Below are 15768 nucleotides of genomic sequence, written 5' to 3'. Positions count from 1 at the left end.
CTATATCTTGATAAAAAAAATGTTTGAAATTATAAACTTTATACCAAAGTACTGCCCCAAATATTTTCTTTTATTTTGTTATATAAAAATAAACAATTGATATGTTATTCACTAATGCAATGTCAAATTTCAAAGATAAAATAAACTAATGTTGGAGTGTTACTGTATATTTAAAAGATTAAATTTTAGGTAATTTTAAGTACTAATGGGATGGTTTTATAAGTGTGAGAAGTTTTTGAAGACTATAAATCATGTTTTTTCATGTGATATTGGGCACTTGAAGCCAATGCTGCATATTCCAGGCTCTCAAAAGTCTTAATTGCTTTCAAGAACCACTTACACACATTAGCTCAAAAACTATATTGTTCTCTTAGAACCAGTCAAATAATCTAACAAAAGTAATTGTACTTACATTAGTTTCATATCAGCAGATTCTAGAATAAAAAAGCTCATTTTAACCTTTGTTAAAAATCACATTAATTTTTAGCATTGTAATTTATCTATATATTAAGAGAAAATGGTTTCTGGTGATGCAGTGAAAATTCAGTTAAAGTCTTTGTAAAGCGAGGGTTCTTCTGTGAATTCTGCCCCACATACTATGAATAAAATACCACACAATACTAAACTTGGAAGCACAAGTTGTGGTGTCAGTTTGACAAATCATTTATACCCCAAGATGCCACTCATTATTTACAAATTCTTTGATGCAGAAATGAGAGTTTCATAATTTTACTAAGTCTGTCACTGCCTTAGGGTTTTATTGTTGTGAAGAGATACCATGACCATACAACTCTTATAAAAGAAAACATTTAACTGGGGCTAGCTTACAGTTCAGAGGTTTAGTCCATTATCATCATGGCAGATGCTAGGCAGGAAGACAGGGTGTTGGAGAAGGAGCACTACATCTTGGAAGTTCTACATCTTGACCAGCAGGCAACAGGATTTGAATTCTGTACTAACTGGAAATAGCTTGAGCATAGGAGACCTCAAAGCCCACCCCCAGAGTGACACACTTCCTCCTAAAAGGCCATATCAATTCCAACAAGCCACAACTTCTAATAGTGCCACTCCCTATGTGGGGCATTTTCTTTCAAACCACCACAATAACTAATCATGAAGCCACTGAGGTTTGTATAGAAACTAAAGGTTATCAGTGGACAGCCTTATGGAAGGCTTATCCCAGTGATACAATAACGCTGAATGAAGGGAAGCCCTAGATATCACTGTATTGCCTATATGTAGCATGAGGCTTAATAACATACAACCCTTGTATGAAAAGAACAAAATATGAAATAATAATTTTATATACAACCACAATGAACATTTTAATAGACACTCAAACATGCATTATTCTACTTTTAAAGCAAACTGCAAAAACCTTTGAATTCAAGTGCATTATCCCAACGTTTTAACTTTCTCATCCAGACTACTGTAGATTGCCCTTCTTTATAATAATACTAATCTATACTATACTATAATAATACTAATGATATACAAACATTCTTGGTACAAACAGTTCATTTTCATGCTATGGCTAAAAACCCTAACCCTAGTAGGCAACGAGGAAATTTTCCTATTTGTAGTGCATATAATAGACTCTCAAATTGGAGAATGTCTTTAGGAGAATGAACCCATACCTAGCATTAACTTTTATTTTGTAATGATTGCACCATTCAGTTCTGTTGCTAAAGACAATATAAGTAGGATAAACACTGAAGATTATTACATATAAACCAATGACTACAAACACATGATTCCTACTTCACATTGACCAAAAGCTGTTAAAATTACAGCTCCATGGCAGACATGATAGGCGGCAATTGCTCCATAAATATTCCAACCTTCAGCCTTTAAGTAGCAATTGAACAATGGAACAAAAACAACACTTCAAGTAATGTATGTAAAGATGAATGAGATCTTAGCATGGGGATGCACAACTCTAATCTCAGCACTTATGGGGCTGAAGAGGATCTCTTCTTCATGGGTAACAAAGTACAACAAACTAAGGCAACCAACAATGGAAGATGAATGAACCAGCTCACCTCATGTCTGTGGAGGACTATATAGTATAAACTGTTTGCAAACTTTAAAATCCTAAAAACAAATGTCTTCAGGGGTGTGATTATCTTTTACCTTGAAAGGCAGTGGCTCTTCCGTGAGAGGGCTGATGGGAAGCGATGTGGTACTGCTGGAAGGGCTCACATCACTCTGCAAAGAAAGGACCCTTGTGTTAAAGATGCCATGCTTTAAACCATGTTCAACATCCCTAACCAAGAACCCAAAACTCCTTGTAAAGAAGAACAAGTAAATATGTGTAAAAAAAACATTCAATGTGGATATTTTAATTAATTAAATATAATGGCTACTTTTTCTGTTAAGCAATAAGCAATATTTTCATTTAATTTACAGATTTATTTCTTCTCTGAAGATAAAACTATGAGTCATTATAATGTCATGTCAATGGCTTTTTGTCTGATATTTAAACATGAATCACATTTTTGTCCCTTTGTAGGAATTTAAACTGTTGTAATTACCTTATGTCCATTATATAAACCACATACAATTAGATAATTGAAACTAGAGGAACAAAATTTTTATACTTTCTATTCCTAGACCCTGATATTTACATCATTTCTTTTATTTTGCATACTTTATTAAATATAATATTTTATTAAATATTTGAGAATTTTGTGCATGCATACAATGTACTTTGATTATGTTCGCCCCCCACTCCTCCTCCTCACTTCTCCACGTTTCACACCCACTCTCCCTACGAACTTTAGGTCCTTTACTTTTTCTTTATAATCCATGGAATCCTACTTGTGCTGTCCATATGTCCATGGGTATTGGGCCATGTACTGAAGTATGTGCAACCTACCAAGGGCCAAGTCCATTTAAAGAAAATGGACTCCCCACTCCCCAGTAGTCATCAATTGTCAAAAGCTCCTCCACTAAGAGTGGGAGCTTGTGAGTCACTCACCACTCAATGCTAGCGTGTTAACTATCTTGATCTTGCACAGGCAACCACAGCTGCTTTGAGTCCATAAATGCAGTGGCTTTGTCATCTTCAGAGACACTATTTCACCTTGATTTCCCTCAACATCAGGTTTCTATTATCTTTGAACCCCTGTGCCTTGAGAAAAGGAGGGTGTGATACAGAAATTCCAATTGTGGCTGAGCACACCACTGATGCACTCACACTTATTCTCCTCACTTTGACCAGTTATAAGTTTGTTTCTACCTTAAACTCTGTCCACTACACAAAGAAAAATCTCTGATGTGGTTGAGAAGTACACAAGTCTATGGGTATGGAGATATGAATTTGGAGGGAAGTTTAATACTGTCTATTTAGCAGAATCATAGAGGTTATCCCTATGGGGAGAACCTTATGGACTCCTTATGGGGTCCATAAGCTCCCAGACATAGGTTCTTGGCCAGCTGTGCAGTACTGCCCATGAGTTTCCTCCTTTACAGAAGGCCTTAAATTCAACCAGAAAATGGTTGATTACCCATATAGCATTTGTGGCACTATTACATACATGAACATGTCTTGCCAGCCTGGTTATTACTATAGCTTAAAGGGTTTACATGTAAGTAAGACTGCTGATGGCTTGTCTCTCCCAGTAGTCTGAATAGCACCTTTCAGTACTATGACAGCTAGCCAGCAGAGAAGATACTTCCTGGCCAGTATCAGCTTAAGTTCTCCAGGTCTTGGTCCAAAGTGTGTGATATTTTTAGCAATAAGACCTTACCACCAAGATCTGATGGAAAACCAAGAGCAATAGTCTTCATTTTTTTGTAGGGCCTTGGGATATTGCTAACTAACAATGTGAGAGGAGAGTTCCCATGCATGGAACTAGGCATTTTACTTGGCATCTGTGACTACTGTGAGAACTATTCCCATTGTAGGTTAACTTCAATTAAACCCCTTAATATTAATATATTTACATGAATATATAAACACACGCATATATATACACATATATGTAAAGCTTATAAAATTGTAGATTTCTACTTTGTTTTTTCAAAGATCTTCAGTGTTAGTTATTTTTCCCAACCCACCTCTGCCCTAATCTCACATCCCTTTCCTCATCTAAACCTCCCTCTCCATTATTCTTCCGAATGCATAATCACCTATATTCTACTATTCACCTCCCCTAAGATATTTCTTCCCCCTTCACTAAGAATGGCCCTTTCGAGTTCCCAAAACCAAATTAAAAACATTTATACAAAATAAAAAAAAGCATGATTGGAATGTTTTAATGCTATTGCAATCCTTTCAAAATATAATTTAATAAAACTCCTTAAACTAATTTTGTTTTTAAAAGAAATATGAGTTAGGAGCCATCACTAATTCACTTCTAAAAGTAAGACCAAGCTTCTGAGAGTAGAAAGTAACAGAAAATGCTTCAATATATTCTTAGTGCATTTCTCAGAGGAACTCTTCCTAAGTAAGATAAGCATAGAAAACACAGGAAAGAAGGCATGCCCACTGTCTTAGTCTGCTTGCTTTTGCTGTGATAAGATACTGACCAAAAGCAACATGGGAAGGAAAGAATATTTGGGTTACAGGCTACAGTCCATCATCAGAAAAGTTGAAGCAGGCAAGAAATGAAGAGAGTATGGCCATGGAGGAATGCTGCTTACCTAGCGGCTTGCTTCCTCTAACTTGCCCCTCTTTCTTTCTTATACAGCCCAGGCTCAACTGCCAAGGGACATCACCTCCTAAATGGGCTCCACCTCCTACATCAATTACCTTGAAACCCAGTAAATGCCTACAAACATGGCCACAGGCTGATCTAATTGAGGCAGTTCTGAAGTTGAGGTTCCATCTTGCCAGCCAGGCCAAGTTGATAAACAAGATTAGCCATGACACCTACATTTCTCAATTTGATTTTCAAATATATATGTACACAAATACAGGAAAACTTGCCATAAAGATTAAAGCAAAAGAATTAATTGACATGGTTTGATGAACAAAAATGGCTTTAGTACATATAAAGGAATATGCTTAAAGAATGGTAGATACTGCACTTCCTTCTATTTAAAGTAATTTTAATTATTTATTAATGTTTACAATGAAGTAGATACATTATAAATATGGATTAAAATATTTCTTCTCTTTTTCTAGTCTGGAGACCAAGAAGAAGAAGTATAAACACCAACTAAGACCTTCAGCATGATGCTCTGTAAAACACACTGCACTTAAGTGAGTTACATGACTCAGAAGGACTTTACATAAAAACTGAACAGCACATTAAAAATTTGCAGCTATCTTTAACTTTTAAATTTATTTAAAGCTGCTAAACTAATCAATCAAAAGCCAGGAAATAGTAATTATGAAATTGTCTGACTATAGGACACCCCAGGAAATATTATGAGTTACAAATTTTTCTGATTCTATTCTATGATAGAAAAAGTTTCTTCTACCAACCAATTTAATTCATAATTCTAACGTAAGAAACGAGTAAAAATTTTTACAGAATTTAGTAAAAAGTTATGAAAAATGTGACTCTGAGCTGTTAGAACAGCTTGTAGAAAATGGAATTTCTGATACCTGTCTTGGAGGGTCTGTACTTGTTACCGCTGTGATGATGGAGATGTCTGGATCATACACCATATAAATAGTTTTTGAAATCCCATAAGACAGTGAACTGAGAATCAAGCCATACAGCAGACTTTTTACAAGGAGTGCGGTCTCCCAGGCCTTGCCTGAAGTCAGTGTGCGAATTTCTCAGCTCTCAAAGGCTAGCTCAAAGCTTTGCTTCGGTGTCACTGACACTTGAATGGCATTCATAGTGAGAGCTCTGTTCTGCCTTAACTGTAAAATTCAACTCATATTATGACACTTTAGTTCTATTACTCTTTAAAAATCTTGGCATAATTCTTTTAAGAAAGGATTCAATCTTAAATGAAAAAATCTGATGAACTACACTCACATATTAAAATGAGAGCAACATAACGAAGTCAAGTAATTTTTTTTTTCATTTTTATCTTACTGTTTGTGAAATTCTTTTCAGTGACTTGCAATTCAGATATCATTTGGGAATGTTTACTCTTCTAAATAAAATTATGTGAAAACCCTTGGAGATAAGTATTATCAATACTTCAAACCTTAGTTAATGTGCCCTTTCATTCAAACACTGTGATATTAACACAATTGCCTAGTAAGATACAAATTCACAAAATATAAAACCACTTCATATGGCTTTTTACATTTTTAAAGGTTACAATATATATATTAAGCACATTGTTGTTTACAAAGATAGTTTGTTAGAAATAGACCTTCCTGTGCTTTGGCTGTATTTTATTTAGACTTTGGAAATAGCTCAAGAATTCCATGGACACATAAATGAGATGTACTCCCAAAGAAGCAAATATCCCCATAGACTGGATCTCCTTTGTCTCAGGCCACACACTTGTGCTTCCTTAAGCACCAATCGTAGCTCTAGATGTTATGTTGTGTCCCAAGAAGTCTGTCCTAATGCTCATAGGTGTCATTCACTTGCATATCTAGTTCTAAGTCCAATAAGACAGCACACTCTTTGAACACCAAAGAGAGTTCATACTATAACATTTTTCCTGCCTTTAGATTATTTTGCCCAAATTTGACTTCCTATTTCTAATTCTGCTGGCAATCTTCTCTTTTGCTTTTCTATACACTGAACTTAAAGTTCTGTATGATCTTTGTGTTTAGTGGCTGCAAGTAGACAAGTGTTCCCTTGGAGTACTTTGGAGACATTCTGGCCAACACTGCATCTTACTCCTGCATCCTGGTCTCTAGAGTTTTATCACTTGTCTAATCTTAGAGAGACTTTAGACTACTGAGTTAATGCTGCTTTCAGACTACAGTTCCTCTAAATTACCATGTGTATATGTACCACCTGGAACCCATGGTCCCTAACCTATGTTTAGGGGATGGTGAAAGCTTTCGGTGATGTGGCCTAGTTAGAATTCTTCCAGTGACATGGAGCCACGCCTCTGGACTCAAAGAGCCTGACTCTTAATCCTTGCTGTCTCTCTCATTCTCCATCGACTAAGATGTCGGCTATGTTCCCTATAGTATATTTCCATCATGATATACTGCCTGACCAATTGCTGAAACCTTCTAGACTACGAGCCAAATAAACCTTTGTCTTTTTAAGTTGATTGACTTAGATATTTTGCTACAAGAGAAGCCAACTAACATACACTAAATTGCAAGTTTTCTCTTAGGGCAAGTTTTGTGTTTATCTGAGCTTGGCAAATATAGTCACATGTAAAACCGTCACAAAAATCAAACCATAGAGCATTTCAGCAGCTTGTGTTGTTCCTTTGTGTACCTGTGCATCCAGCTCTGAGATACTGTTTGCCACTATTGACTTCTTTATTGTTTCATCCTGTGTCATGTAAGTTTTCAGTCCCGATTTTACCCAGATTTGTCCCATATCTGAACTTTTAAAACAATATATTAAAAAGAGCTGGATTTTCCCATTCTGTTTGTCTTTCCCAGTTACTCCTTATGGCTCAAATGCTTCCTGTTTCAGATTAGGAGTCTTGGTACTACTTGATGTTCACAGAAACTATATAGTATCTTTTCCTTTTATTTATTGACTTTTCATTTCCAGAGATTATGCCTAGGAAGAAATAAATACAGGAATCACGTTTGGAAATGTTTTTCTGATCTTTCCATGTGTATTGAATAGCAAACTACCCCAATCTTTACATCACATCAATTCTAGCCCAATGTTTTCAGAGATTAATTTTGTATTCTAACAAGGATTCATAGATGGTGTAACCAATTTTTCCCATTATATATATTAATCCAACTTTATCTGTAACAAGTGAAATAGTCAAAATAATATCTGTTTATGATTGTATCAAAGGAGAAAGGGACTTAGCTAAATTACAAAATATATATATTTTCAAAACAGACAAATCTCTTCTTATTGTGGAAACTTCTGAGCAGACAGTTATCAGAAGAAATGAAAGTCTGAGGTGGGACTGATCAGGAAGGAGGCAGGGGTTACAGGAGAAGCAATGCATCTATGTCTCACAGACTGGGTCTTTTACACTGACGTATTGACATGTCTCTGACACTAAAAAGACATACAAAACAGAAAAGGACTCTTTAGATAAAATTATTAGAGACACGTAAGAAATATTATTCTCTTCTTTAAAACCTTTGGTAGAATAAAATCTACTTCAAGTAGTTATAGATGTTTTAACTCCATTTTGGTATGTTGAGAGTCAGATCTCCTACAGGCAAAACAGTTGCCAACAGATTTAATGCAAGCATGCGACTGTGGGACAACAATGCCTAGAAGCTGATTCCAGCTTCTCCTTAATCAGGAGGCAAATTCTATATGTGCACAGAAGATGCACAAGGGCAGATGGTGTATCAAGCCACTTTGGACTGGCAAGATGGCTCAGTGGTTAAGAGAACTTGCCACAAAGTGTCATGGTGTAACGTTGATCCCTGGGATACACGTGGTAGAAGGAACGAGATTAAGTTGTTGTCTGACCTCCATATGTGCCAGCTTGTGTGTGTTGCTGTGATCACACACACACACACACACACACACACACACACACACACACCTTGTTCACACACCTTACCTTTTTAATAGAGGCTGGGCATGTACATGGTCTTTCTGAATCCTAACTCTGACATATCCTCTCCTGAACTCTAATTCTCACCCTAAAATCTGCTCAGATGACCAGCATAGAAGTCAGGATTACTAAAGCCATCAATGTTGGTAAGAAAAGCAAGTACACATTTGTCCTGCCCATGTGTTGAACTAAAGCTAGCTAAAATCTAAAGTCCAAAAGAAACAAACAAAACTGAGGTGGGCATGCTGGTGCAAAATTGGAATTCCAGTTCTCAGGAATCTGAGGTGTATAATTGCAGGTTCAAGGCCAGCCTAAGCTACTTTGGGAGAGAATTTCCTAAGCACACAACAGCACAAAGAAAAGTAAAAAGTAGGCTTTGCAGATCTTAGTCAGTAACCTCCCCAAATAAACCATGAGCATGGAAGAAGACTTTTTTTGCTATAACAATTTTTTCCAAGTTTAATTTCAGAAAACAATTTTGTGAAATGCTCTACCCTGTGTTCTGATAGAGAGTTAAAATGTTTGCCTGGAAATGCAGTCCTGTTAAATTAATGCTGCCTACTTGATATTAGGCAAAACAATGTGAGGGTGTGGCACTCGGCACACTTCATTATAGCAGAAGGAAGTTGAAAGGAAAGACACAGGACTCACTAAACAGAAACCTGTGCTGACTGTTAAGTCTGCAACGTCTCAGCTTTAGAATTCTACTTATGAGGAATACACACATGAACTCACTTTAAGAGCACTGAATACATATCATGTTTGTCTTTCTGAGTCTGTGTTACCTCACTCAGGATGATTTTTTTCTACATCCATCCATTTGCCTGAAAACCTCATGATGTGATTGTTTTTCTCTGCTGAGTATTATTCCATTGTGTATATGTACCACATTTTATTTATCCATTCTTCAGTTGAAGGGCATCTAGGTTTTTTCCAGGTTCTGGCTATTACAAACAATGCTGATATGAACATAGCTGAGCAAGTACCCTTGTGGTATGATTGAGCATTCCTTGGGTATATGCCCAAGAGTGGTGTAGCTGGATCTTGGGGGAGATTGATTCCCAATTTTCTAAAGCGCCATATTGGTTTCCAAAGTTGTTGTACAAGCTTCCATTCCCACCAGCAGTGGAGGAGATGTAAAACAAAGATGACTAGACTGCTACTCACAACTCCAAGAAGGCTACCTAGAAAACAGGACCCCAAGAAAGACACAGGGATCGCCCAATGACAGAGAAATGGATGAGATCTACATGAACAACATGGATGTGAGTGGGGGTAATGAAGGGCAAGGGTCGAGAGAAAGAGAGCTTAGGGGAGAGGGAGATTCCAGCTGGATCAAGAACAGAGAGGGAGAACAAGGAATAAAAGACCATGATAAATAAAGACCAGATGAGAATAGGAAGAAGCAAAGTGCTAGAGAAGCCCACAGAAATCCACAAAGATACCCCCACAGTAGACTACTAGCAATGATCGAGAGACAGCCCGAACTGACCTACTCTGGTGATAGGATGGCAAAACACCCTAATTGTCATGCTAGAAACCCTATCCAATGACTGAGGGAACCGGATGCAGAGATCCATGGCCAGGCCCCAGGTGGAGTTCCGGGAGTCCAATTGGCGAGAAAGAGGAGGGTTTGTATGAGTGAGAATTGTCGAGACCAAGGTTGGATAAAGCACAGGGACAAATAGCCAAAGGAATGGAAACACATGAACTATGAACCAATAGCTGAGGAGCCCCCAAACTGGATCAGGCCCTCTGAATAAGTGAGAAAGTTGATTAGCTTGATCTGTTTGGGAGGCATCCAGGCAGAGGGACTGGGTCCTGTACTCAGTACATGAGTTGACTGTTTGAAACCTGAGGCTTATATAAGGATACTTGGCTCAGCCTGGGAGGAGGGGACTGGACCTGCCTGGACTGAATCTACCAGGTTGAACTCAATCCTCAGGGGAGTCTTTGCCCTGGAGGAGATGGGAATGGGGGATGGGCTGAGAGGAAGGAGGGGGGAGGGGATTGGGAGGGGGAAGAACAAGGGAATTTGTGGCTGATATGTAAAATTAAATTAAATTATAAAATAAAAAAGAGCACTGAATAACACAATGTCCTTCTATTCTTCTCAACAGTAATAGCTCTTAGCTGATTCACAAGTGTCTATTACTTGATCTTATCATTGTAGTAAGTATAGCATTTCCCTATATGCTATTTGTATAGCACAGAAATTTTATAGTAAGTCCACTTGCAAATATTCTTTTTCCTTAAATGAAGAAGGTGCTTTTCCATCACTTCAAATAAGAGAATTTTTATAATCATAATAATTCAATAACATGTTCCTAATAGCACAGACTTTATAAATCTTGGTTTGTTCTGTTAAAAGGAACAAGGACTTCCTAGAGAAATGGATGACTTGGTGATGATATAGCATAGAGGCCACTAGAAAGTTGTGCATTAGAAAGTAAGGGAGTATTCACAAAACAGAACATGCAGAGTAAACTAAAGAGAATCCTAGCCAAAATGAAACAGCTCCCAAATGCCAAAGATGGAATGAACTAAGTAACAAGTGACATAGTATTGGGGTATTTCCAAAAGCCTTCAAACCAGGGCTGCACACAGAATAAGTCAATGATCAATTACACAAATGGGTGAGAAAAGACAAACGCTCATAGAGGAATCTCACAAACAATTTGTGTAGGTAGTATTTCTTTTTCAAGGAGTAGGACTTAGTACCACATGACCACATACAGTACATCTTCAGGGATGGCTTTCAGAAGAAAACACAATGAAGGAGGGCTGTGATCTGTCAGTGCAAGAACCTGGAGAGCCCTGTCTTAGCCAAGTGATGGAGATCAGCATCACACAAATGGCATGCACCCTTGATAAGTGACAATAGGATATTCTCACACTCATCCAAAGGAAATCCATTTAATCCTAAGAAAATAACTAAACAAAAATAAATGAGAGATATTCTGTAAAATAATTGATGCATGTTTATCCATACAAACAATACAAATAAGAACAAGAGGGTCTGAGAAACTTTCATAGATCATGTTTGTAGGAACATGTGGTGACCAATTGTCATATGGTATCCTGGGCAATATCACTTTTTAAAAAAAGGACATTAGGGGAAATGGGTGTATTTGGAGTGAATTGTCTAGTTATGCTAACAGTCATGCATCACCATTAACTGAAGTACTGCCCTCCACTTGAGTAGAAGTATGTGGATAGGTTAAGAACACACACTGTATTCTCAACAGTATCTTTGTAATGTCCCTGTAATTCCCAAACTATTCTGAGACCAATAGTTTATTAAAGAATAGCTCTGCAGCAGTACAATCAGACAACTTGGGGCTATAATGCAGAACAGCCATTATGCTCTTAGCTTCTAAGTTTTACTGGACTTTATACTTTTTTTTTTTTTTTTTTTTTTTTTTTTTTTTTTTTTTTTTTTTTGGTTTTTCGAGACAGGGTTTCTCTGTGTAGCTTTGCACCTTTCCTGGGACTCACTTGGTAGCCCAGGCTGGCCTCGAACTCACAGAGATGCGCCTGGCTCTGCCTCCCGAGTGCTGGGATTAAAGGCGTGAGCCACCACCTCCCGGCTGGACTTTATACCCGTGGGGAAGGCTTTGCCCTGGAGGAGATTGGAATGGGGGGTGGGCTGGGGGGAAGGTGAGGGGGGGCGGGAGGGGGGAGAACAAGGGAATCTGTGGCTGATATGTAGAACTGAATTGTATTGCAAAATAAAAATTTAAAAAACAAACAAACAAACAAACAAAAAAAGAGTCTGACAGATGTGGGCTGGGGCTTATCCCTGGTGGTGGCATAGGAGATGTCAAAGTTTCTAAAACCAGTGTTTAACACGTGGATTTTTTTTACAAGCTTCTTTCTCTTAAAATATGGCTATGATTTTAAAATGCTAATTAAAACCTTTAATGAACTCAAAAAAAAAAAAAAAACTTTGATAGGACATTTCATTTGGATGTGTAATATTCTCCACCTTTAGCCTTTACTGAGGATCACTCTGAAATGCTGACCTTAAATTCTTTTGCATGCTTTCATGTTCCATGTGGAATGGCTGAAGAAAAAGCTATAGCCATATAAAATGATCTATTTAGTTAGATCATTCGAAGGTGCTCAGTAGAGTGAGATCACATTATTAATATTTATTGAAAGCCATAATACCATAGCACAGATCCATTAATTAGGTAGCCCTTGAAAGCATGATCAATGGATCCGTCTTGTGGGATTAAAGTTTGCTTAAAAGGATTTCCCAAAGTAAACATGATCAACTGAGTTAAACCACTTTCTGTAAAAACAGATGTGTGAATAAGTGAAATATTTTCATTTTCAAGCCTTTCAGGTTCGAAATAATAATGATAACTAAATGGCCCATAAATGTGTTAACCTTAAAGTCATATTATCATAGCCACAAAATTACATAGAAATATACACACTCACTTCATTAGACTTCTATAATTGGTGTGATGACTGCTAAAATATATAAAACAATTTTGATTCCTATAACACAAATAAACTATTTTTCTTAATAATTTTCCTTTTGCAAATGAAAATTGATTTACTCATGCCACCATCCAGCAAGTATTAAATACATATCAGACTTTTCTGTTCTCATATTAGGTTATTATCCTCTTTCATCTGGCCAGATGTTAGCAGGCTTGCCCTTAGGCATATGATGTAGTAAGAAAGAGAATATAGGTCACTTAATGATGACACACAAATATTTTATATGTTAGTGAGACTCTTGAGTTATGATGGGTGCTATACAAAGCTATAGAAAGTCACAGTTCTATACAAAGCAAAAGGACCAAGCAAGCCTGGACTTTACCAATCCAGGGCACTGACCACTGAAGACGAGACATTGCTATGTGAGTGCTCAGTGGCTTGTGAGGATGCTGGCCCACTCACCTCATTCCTGCTGTACATGGCATATATCCTGTGCCTGTTTGGCTATTGTCTTAGCAGTAATCCAAAATCAACAGTGGTAAGTGATTGTCATCCTCTTCAGGACTTATATTTATACTATCAAAGTACAGCAACCACTCCTCTCTTCTGGTCACCTCTTCTGGTACAATTTTCTCCAAATGAAAATAAAGAGACTTTAAAACACATCTTCTTACAGTTGATAATGAACACTTGTGCCTTCCTATTCTCTTACTAATTCATTTTATTTGAGAAGCATTCTTATTTTCTGGTGAAGGGTGACTACATCAAAATGCTCTGTGCAACTCCTCTGAGTATTTCTGGTCAGACCTTGAAACAGGTCTGAGCACACATGGAGTCCCAGCCAAGGCTTCCAAGTGCTCACAGAATGCACAACATCCAAACTACATAAATGAAAGTCAAATCTTGTGACTGCACTGGGAATTTTATGAGGTGATGCCTTTATTTACTATTAGTGCTGGGGTTATGAGTGCATGCTTCTCAGAGAATGGTCAAAGGCGCTAAGTATATCAGAAGTCCCAAGGGCCACAGCTAACTCCAGCCAGTCTAAGGAAACAGCGAGGGAAAAATCTGAGTCTAAGATATATTTGATATGTGAACAAGTTTGGTCTAGGTGGTCAAGTTAACATTTAAAAGACATTGTACTTAAGATCTAAATTTCCTTTATAATACAGGAATAAACTCTGAGGTTTGTGGGCTGATAGATGAAAAGTTTAAAGTTATGATTAGAACATTTAGCATTTACATGCCATTAAAAACAATTTACTAAAGTATTTCCAATTTTTTAGTGGGGAGAATAGGATTATATAATTATCAATAGTTGCTTTGCAATTTTTGGCAAAAGAAATATCTGTACATAAGAATATTTTATAGTGTAAGTTCACATCTCAGACTAGAAAATATTTTTACAGTATTAAAAATTCCAGTTACATAAAATTGTTATTTCCTTCTATATTATGGCATTTCAGTTTTAAATGGCTTCAGAATATTCTGTGGCACTATTATAATGTTCTTGCTTTAAAAACAGAGCTAAAATGAAATTGCATATGCACACATATCTATATTTTTAAATGTATTTTTCCTGTGTTAATGATATGGTTAGTCAATTTTTCAAAAAAGAATGTAAGTCATCTGTATGTTTTACTTTCTATTAGCATTCATTGTTTCTGAATTTTTTTTTTTGTTTGTTTTTGTTTTTCGAGACAGGGTTTCTCTGCGTAGCTTTGTGCCTTTCCTGGAACTCACTTGGTAGCCCAGGCTGGCCTCGAACTCACAGAGATCCGCCTGGCTCTGCCTCCCAAGTGCTGGGATTAAAGGCGTGCGCCACCACCGCCCGGCTTGTTTCTGAATTTTATACAATGTGTTTTGATCAATTCATTCCCCACACCCAACTCCTCCCAGATCCACCCTCCTTCCCTACCCAACCAAATATGTGCCTCTTATTAAAAAAATGCTTAAGTACAGTTTTTGTTGCCCATATATTCTTGGATGTTTCCTCTGGAGTGTAGTAAAAAAATCATTGGCTACACTTCTAAAGAAAACTGACACTAACCATTCCTCTTTCAGTAGCTATCAAACGCCAATATCCTTAGCTAAGGGTGGAACTTTGTGCCTACTCCGCCAGGTCCAGGTTGGGATTTTGTCTGGATGGAGCTTCAGTGGGCTTTGTGCATTCTTACAACCACTGTGAGTTTCTATGTGAAATTACCCTGCCTCTTATAATCTTAGAAAAAAAAAACTCATATGAAAATTTACTACTCTAGAACCTTCAAAAGTATATAATATTTAATATATTTATTAGTATATATTAATATATACTAATATTAAAACGAGTTTAAATGGAGTTACTATAGTGGGATGGCAACATCCTACTGGATACCTCAGGCTAACAAACAAAAAAAATCAGGAATGGGTTACCTCTTTTGGAGTTATTGTCCCATGAGGTCCCAAAGACCCTCCCCCAAACATAAGAGGCTATTTTCAACACTCTTAGTTACCTTTCAAACCTAATATTAAGACCTTATTGCTGAAGACATCCCATATTTAAGTCGTAGAACATGGAGAAATTAGGCTGATATTGGCCTGGAAGCTTCATCATACTGGCGAGCTTTCATAACGCTGGAATGTTATGCATGCTTCAAAAGCAATCATTAGTCTTGCTCAGCTGTGAATGTTGCCAGCTATAACAACCAGATTGGCAAGACATATCCACTAGTGCAATAG

The 15768-nt window shown here is 37.1% G+C and overlaps 1 protein-coding gene across 1 annotated transcript in view; it reads right to left on the bottom strand.

Moving 5' to 3' along the window:
- Positions 1-15768, bottom strand: part of Ccser1 (coiled-coil serine rich protein 1) — a 486840-nt gene that overhangs the window by 164875 nt on the left and 306197 nt on the right. Inside the window, exon 6 of the mRNA XM_059257903.1 lies at positions 2134-2208. Within this exon, the coding sequence (XP_059113886.1) occupies positions 2134-2208 (75 nt within the window). The remainder of the gene's footprint in view (positions 1-2133; positions 2209-15768) is intronic.

The sequence above is a fragment of the Peromyscus eremicus genome, chromosome 3 (genome assembly GCF_949786415.1).
Source record: "Peromyscus eremicus chromosome 3, PerEre_H2_v1, whole genome shotgun sequence".
Lineage (NCBI taxonomy): Eukaryota > Metazoa > Chordata > Mammalia > Rodentia > Cricetidae > Peromyscus > Peromyscus eremicus.
The sequence above is the reverse complement of the archived record's forward strand: the minus strand, read 5'-3'. Positions and strand labels throughout refer to the sequence as shown.